Below are 8,234 nucleotides of genomic sequence, written 5' to 3' on the forward strand. Positions count from 1 at the left end.
AAATTGGTTTGATGTTCCGAAACACTTAAGTGTGACAAACATGCAAAGGAACAGGAAATGAGGAAGGGGGCAAACACTTTTTCACACCACTGTATATGTGTGTGTGTGTATATATATATATATATATATATGTGTGTGTGTATATATATATATATAGATAGATAGATAGATAGATAGATAGATAGATAGATAGATAGATAGATAGATAGATAGATAGATAGATAGATAGATACACACATATCTATATAAATATATATATCTATATAATGAAAAGTATATTTCCCAATGTATGATCTCTATCTTAAAATTTATTGATTTTAAAAGTTACTTTTCTTTGGCTTTCAGATCGTGCTCGCCCCGTATGTTAATTTTGGTGTGTGCTGTCCAATACTGCCCCCGACACTATGCGACGGGGCAACAGTACTTGGCAGAACACCGCTGTAGGCTGGGAGAAACCTTTTTTTAGTTTCCATAGAAACCGGAAACGAAAATGAGGCTTGGATATTGTGCCCGTAATACGCACGCGCGGGATTACAGAGCGCACTGTGGGCGGAGAAATTCTAATGGGAGGAAACAAGGAAGACCCACAACGGAGATGGCGCAGAGTTAGTGCTAGAAAAACGATTGTGAAACAACAAGGAATATAAAGTAAGGAGAACATTTTAGATAAAACAGTCTAGCTAAATAGATAGTAAAATGTCTCGCTAATTAGAAATATGGTCTTTGTTTAAAACATACAGTTGGGTTTACTACCGCTTTATATTAAGGTCACAGTCACCATTTTTTATCATGACTGCGACATTATGGCGGACACATCGGACACTTTTGACACTATTTTGGGACCATTGTCATTTATACAGCGATCAGTGCTATAAAAATGCACCGATTACTGTGTAAATGACACTGGCAGAGAAGAGGTTAAACACTGGAGGGGGGGGGCGATGAAGGGGTTAAGTGTGTCCTAGGGAGTGATTCTAACCGTAGGGGGGGATGGGCTACCACTGACATGACAGCGATCACCGCTCCCGATGACAGTGAGCGGTGATCTCTGTCATGTCACTAGGCAGAACAGGGGAAATGCCTCGTTTACATAGTCATCTCTCCGGTCTGCCGCTCCTTGACACGATCGCGGGACATCGAGTCCGCGGGACCCGTGGGGGCACAGTCATGCTGTACGCGGTGGGTACGCCCGCTAGCCCCGCCAATTAAAGGGGACGTATAGGCACGCCCATTTGCCCAGCGCTGCCATTGTGCTGACCTATATCGGCGTGCGGCGGTCAGCAAGTGGTTAAACTCACGCCACGCATGTGAGGTATCATAGTGAATGTTGGAGTGAGAACAATAATTCTTGGCCCATAATTCAAAGTTAAATCTAACCTGGTCTGATAACCCGTACAGGGCTTTCAAAGCGTCTCCTATGGGGAATTTGGGGTACCAAATTTTTTTTTTTTTTATTCCACATGCGTGTGCAACTTTTAGCCCCTTGTACACACGGTCGGACATTCTGATGGAAAATGTCCGATCGGACCGTGTTGTCGGATAATCCGACCGTGTGTGGGCTCCATATGACTTTTTCGGTCGGAATGTACGACCAACAGAGTTTGAGAGCTGGATATAACATTTTCCGACAACATGATCCGATCGGACAAAGTGCCACGCATGCTCAGATCAAATTACGAGACCAAAGCTATTGGCTACTAGCCTGAACGTAGTCCCGTCGTTACGAAAGGAACTCAGAACGATCAGATTTTCCGGCAACTTTGTCCGACCGTGTGTGTGCAACACCAGTTTCGGAACAAAATCAGTCGGAAAAAAAGCAGACGGATTTTGTGGTCGGAGTTTCCAACCGTGTGTACGGGGGGCTAAGACTTGACATGTTTGGTATCTATTTACTTGACAAAACCTAATCTTTTATATTTAACCCCCAAAAAACGGGGGTATAATAATAATAATAATAATAATAATATTAAATAATAATAATAATAATAATAATAATAATAATAATAATAATAAATATAATAATAATAATAATAATAATAATAATAATTAATAATAATAATAATAATAACAATAATAATAATAGTAATAATAAATATAATAATAATAAATATAATAATAATAAATTAAATAATAATAATAATAATAATAAATATAATAATAATAATATAAAATAACATTTTAGCGTATATTTTTTTTCCCCTGAAACTATGCTTTTAATAAATAAGTGCACAAATAATGTGCAAACCAAAAAAATAAAATGTAAGGGTCTACTCGCAGAAAAAAATAAAAATAAATTTTATATATATATATATATATATATATATATATATATATATATATATATATATATATATATATATTTTTTTTTTTTTTGGTGGGGGGGGGGGTGGGGTATAATAATTTCTAGCAAAAAAATGCAGATTTTAATGTGTGCAAAAAAATGAAAAAAAAAATGCTAAATTGCCTGGTAGACAAATAATTAAATCTGAACTCGGGATAAACACATTTTCTCTAAATCCATCCATCGTGTGTCTTCTTCTTGAATCTCGGTGCGCTTTGGGTATTTCTTCCAGAATCCAGTGTGAGACTTCCTGTAATAAAGACCGCTCACTGCTGCTCCCCTCTCCTTCTGCACAGTGACGGGTCTTGTCTCGGCCCCCCCCCCCTGTAAGCTTTCTGTAGGCAGCCTGTAGAGGGAGGAGCCTGCTAGGCCCCTCCCACAGCTCTGCTCTCTGCACAGGCTGTGTACAGCACAGTGATGAGGTCACTGCTACATTTACAAGGCAATATCTGGGTTTTTAACATGCATTTGGTGCACACAAAGTCGATTTATATCCTCTCTGGCTATTGCGGAATTTAAATTAGAGTTTTTAGTCCCGCAGGAGCGGCCGGTCCATAAGGGGTGCCGGGGCGTCGCATCCATAGTTTGCATGCGGGGATGCATGCGGGCTGCCGGACTCATAGGTTTCTGTTAGTTTTTTTTTTTTCTAACCACATGATTAGAGCCGGAGGCTCTAATTGGCTTGAAAAGGGTTGGGCTTGGGGCGCAGAGCACCGTGCCCCCCCGAACCCACCCACTTGCGACACTTCGCTATTGTCTTCAGGCTTCTCCTCCTCCTGGCCAATCAGGACTGGGGGCAGATCGGGTTGGCCATGAGGAGAAACCGAGGAAGCCGCAGTGCCGCAATTGTGGAGGAGTGAGTGCGGACTGGGGTGGGGGGGGTTTGTTTGCCAACCCCCCCCCCCCCACCAAAAACTTTAGCACCAGCCACCACTGTAGCACAGAGTTCAGCTTTAAATATTCCACACCTACCCTGTTTCCCCCAAAATAAGACCTAGTGTGATTGTTGGTGATGGCTGCAATATAACCCCTACCCCCCCCCCCCCCCAAATAAGCCCTAGTTAAAGTCCTTGTAGGACTTATTTTCAGGGTAGGGCTTATTTTCGGGGAAACAGGGTAGGGCTTATTTGGGGGGGTAGGGCTCATATTGCAGCCATCACCGACAATCACACTAGGTCTTATTTTAAGGGGAAGCAGGGTAAGGCCACGTACACACGCGCGGACTGTTCGCCCAACTTTGTCCGTCCAACAGTTTTGGCAAACAGTCCGCTCAAACTTAGCATGGACGGACATGGCCACACACGACGGACGAACAGTTTGCTGAAACCGTGCGCGATGACGTGAACGGCACGTACGACGGGACGAAAAATACGACGTCCTATACACTGCATTATAGCTTTCGGCGTGAAAATCCTTTCTGAGCATGCGCGCAACTTTGTTTGACGAACAAGCCTACACACGAGCGGACTGTTCGCTGAAACAAGGTTTCAGCGGACAGTTTTACGGAATTTCCGAAAAACCTTGTCCGTCCAACTGTCCGCTGAAACTGTCCGCTGAAAGCCCACACACGATTCAGCGGACAAAGTTGGGCGAACAGTCCGCGCGTGTGTACGCGGCCTAAGTGATATTTGTTAATGGAGCATTTTTAGCTGTAAATTAACATAGCAGATTGAGATAAAGTCGGGATGCATTGGAATGATATATAATGCCACCTTTCTCATTGGCAGGTCCAGCGAAGACCAGGCGTACTCAGGACCCACCTCCTCGATGTGCCTACCTCCGTTGACGCAGCCTCTACACTTGGGTTTGTCTCAGTTTGTTGATCATATTTTGTCTTGTCTAAAGCTGGCCATACATCGATCGAAAATCATCTATTTAACCACTTCAGGTCCGCCCTATAGCAGTTTAATTGGTACAGGGTGGCACGTGTGCGCTGGATCACATATATATATGTATATGGGCTCGCACACGCGCCACCGGCAGCTCGCCTCTGCTGTGATCACACACAGCTGGAGCCTAGCGGCAGTTATCGTGGACTCGATGTCCGGAGGCACCTGCCGAATGTTCAGTACACAGGCAGGACGGCGATCTGCTTATGTAAATAAGGCAGATCACCGTTCTGTCAGTAGGGAAGGCATTGATCCTGTGTTCCTGCAAAAGCAGAGACGTGGATCCATCTCTTCCCCTAATAAAAGCACCTCCCGCACTGTACAAGAACACTGGCTAGGCACACACTTAACCCTTTGACCGCCCCTGATGTTAACCCCCTTCCCTTCCAGTGTCATTAGTACAGTGACAGTGCATATTTTTAGCACTGATCACTTTATTGGTGTCACTGGTCCCCAAAAAGTGTCAGTTAAAGTTATAGTGCCTACAAAATAGAGGATAGATTTATGGCATTTTTATTATATATATATATATATATATATATATATATATATATATATATATATTTGTATTAATGGCGTTGATCTGCGATTTTTATCGGGACTGCGACATTGCGGGGGACAGATCGGAACACTTTTGACACTATTTTGGGACCATTGACATTCATACAGCGATCAGCGCTAAAAAATAGCCACTGATTACTGTGTAAATGTCACTGGCAGGGAACACCACTAGACTGGCAGGGGACTAAACACTAGAGGGAGATCAAGGGGTTAAATGTGTTCCCTGTACGGGGGGGGGGCTACCTAGGACATGACAGAGATCACTGCTCCTGATGACAGGGGGCAGTAGATCCCTGTCATGTCACTAGGCAGAACAGGGAAATGCCTTGTTTACATCCTCGTCGCGATCGCGGGCCGCCGGCGGACATTGAGTCTGCGGGCACGCTCCCTCCGCCTGCGCCGTGCGTGAGCCTGCTAGCCTGGGATTTACGAAGGGACGTACGGGTACACCATGGTTGCCACTTTTTCTTCAAGCCAAACCCAAACACTTTATCGGCACACAGCAATATCGTTTTTTTTTAGTATACACTATAGGATTGTAACAGACCTGGGACACCTTTGGGCGCTCCAAAGAGAACAGTGATGCAAAACGCACAGTGCCCTCTCACTCTTCTGTCAGGCCCTGTTTCAAACCACATTCCTGTCTGAATGTGTCCAGGTTTCAGGCAGACTGAAACCCAGACACATGATTCAAAACCCGAACTGTCCGGGTGAAACCTGGACAGATGGCAACCCTAGGGTACGCCCTTTTGCGCACCCGTGCCATTCTGCCGATGTACAAAGGCGAGCGGCGGTCGGGAAGCGGTTAATAGTAATAATTAATAATCTTATTCCTAACCATAATCTTACCTCACCCTGTAACCCCAGAATCTAAATATATCCTAATTCCCAACCACCAACACCAATCCTAACCTTAACCTAATCCCTACCTGTAACCTAATTCCTAATAAAGGGTCTGGAGGATATTAGTTATGAGGAAAGGTTGGGAGCTCTGAACTTATTCTCTCTGGAGAAGAGACGCCTGAGAGGGGATATGATTTCATTATATAAATACCGGACTGGTGACCCCACAATATACAAATACCGGACTGGTGACCCCACAATATATAAATACCGGACTGGTGACCCCACAATATATAAATACCGGACTGGTGACCCCACAATATATAAATACCGGACTGGTGACCCCACAACATATAAATACTGTACTGGTGACCCCACAATATATAAATACATTACTGGTGACCCCACAATATATAAATACATTACTGGTGACCGCATAATATATAAATACCGGACTGGTGACCCCACAATATATAAATCCTGGACTGGTGACCCCACAATATATAAATGCAGGACTGGTGACCCCACAATATATAGATACTGTACTGGTGACCCCACAATATATAGATACTGTACTGGTGACCCCACAATATATAAATACCGTACTGGTGACCCCACAATATATAAATACCGGACTGGTGACCTCACAATATATAAATACAGTACTGGTGACCTCACAATATATAAATACCAGACTGGTGACCCCACAATATATAAATACCTTACTGGTGACCACACAATATATAAATACCTTACTGGTGACCCCACAATATATAAATGCCGGACTGGTGACCCCACAATATATAAATGCAGGACTGGTGACCCCACAATATATAGATACTGTACTGGAGACCCCACAATAGGGAGAAAACTTTTTCGCAGAAGGGAGATTAACAAGACTCGTGGCCACTCATTAAAATTAGAAGAAAAGAGGTTTAACCTTAAACTACGTAGAGGGTTCTTTACTGTAAGAGGGGCAAGGATGTGGAATTCCCTTCCACAGGCGGTGGTCTCAGCAGGGGGGGGCATCAATATTTTCAAGAAACGATTAGATAAGGACCTGAACGACCACAACATACAGGGATATACAATGTAATACTGACATATAATCACACAACATAGGTTGGACTTGATGGACTCAGGAGTGGACTGATAACTCATGGGGCCCCCGGGCAATAGGAGATTATGGGGCCCCCAGGTAATAGGAGATTATGGGGCCCCCAGACAATAGGAGATTATGGGGCCCCTGGGTAATAGGAGATTATGGGGCCCCCAGACAATAGGAGATTATGGGGCCCCCAGACAATAGGAGATTATGGGGCCCCCGGGTAATAGGAGATTATGGGGCCCCCAGACAATAGGAGATTATGGGGCCCCCAGACAATAGATTGTGGGGCCACACAGTATACACACACACATACAGTATACACACGCAGACACACAATATACACACACACACACACATATATACAGTATACACACACAGACACACAATATACACACACAGTATACACATACAGTATACACACACAGTATACACACACACAGAATACACACACTGAAAAGGTAATGGAGAGACGGGGCAGCTATAATCTTGGGATTTTTTTAAAATCACAGATTTTTACATACTGTCCCTGATGGGGCCCCTTAGTGGCATGGGGCCCTCGGGCAATGCCCGAGTGCAGGAATGGTCAGTCCGCCCCTGGATGGACTTGTGTCTTTTTTCAACCTCACCTACTAGGTAACTACATAATCCTACCCCCCCCCCCCCCCCCTAAACCCTAACCCTTATTTAAATGCCAAAGGTCCAGTCTCATTGCCAACACTACTGGTTGCCACTAAATGTAGCATTACTCAATTATCGGCACCAAATCCAAGTTCTCCACCAGAACAATGGTGGGGCATGACTCTCGGTGCCCAGAGCAACAGCTCTCCAAATTGGGGGTAGTTTATGGAATACCAAAAATGGCTTCCAAAACACCATTACTACAAGAGAAAGGACTTTGACTATATCAAGTCACAGCAATTGTTTTATTGTCACCTTTTTTCCCATTTTCCATTCATGAGCTTCACCTTCTTCTCGTCTTATCCATGTTGTTTTTCTTCTTCTTCGGAGGTAGCAGAACTCGGAGTCTATGGCGGGTGATGGTGGACTGAATTTAAAATATCATGGACCGGCTGGGCTTTATTTGCTTGCATGAGGAGTGTTGGATCTCACGGGGAAAAAAATCTTCATGTCATTGACGCCAAATCATATTTTCACCGCTTTTCTTTAATCTGATGATGAATGTTGTAAAACTAAAAGCGATCTCTTTCATAATTGCAATCTATATTTGTATAGCATTAAAAATAAATATTCACTTACATTAATGGAAGTGGCTGAGTCTTGTTTTTGTTGGATCTGTATATTAATTTTATCTTTAGTAATAACCAGGGCTTTTTTTTTTCAGCAGGAACGTGAGGGAACGCAGTTCCGGCACTTCCAGCAATCACAAGCAGTAGGGCCCCCTTAGTCATACAGGTTACAATGTACACAGGAGAGGGCCCGAGGCCTTATCATACTACTGGTCACACTCCCAAGTTTTAGCTGTAATATGAAC

At 43.7% G+C, this 8,234-nt stretch overlaps 1 protein-coding gene across 2 annotated transcripts in view; it reads left to right on the plus strand.

Moving 5' to 3' along the window:
• LOC143975818 (uncharacterized) overlaps positions 1-8,004 on the plus strand; it is a 19,200-nt gene extending 11,196 nt beyond the window's left edge. The window contains exons 2-3 of one of the 2 annotated variants that reach the window (XM_077478372.1): positions 4,069-4,145; positions 7,755-8,004. In XM_077478372.1, coding sequence (XP_077334498.1) covers positions 4,069-4,127 — 59 coding nt within the window. In that variant the 3' untranslated portion in view covers positions 4,128-4,145; positions 7,755-8,004. The remainder of the gene's footprint in view (positions 1-4,068; positions 4,146-7,754) is intronic. The other variant, XM_077478373.1, reaches the window with a different exon arrangement.
• The last annotated feature ends 230 nt before the right edge of the window (positions 8,005-8,234 follow it).

The sequence above is a fragment of the Lithobates pipiens genome, unplaced genomic scaffold (genome assembly GCF_037356315.1).
Source record: "Lithobates pipiens isolate NorthernLeopardFrog02 unplaced genomic scaffold, aLitPip1_a1.2 Scaffold_13, whole genome shotgun sequence".
Lineage (NCBI taxonomy): Eukaryota > Metazoa > Chordata > Amphibia > Anura > Ranidae > Lithobates > Lithobates pipiens.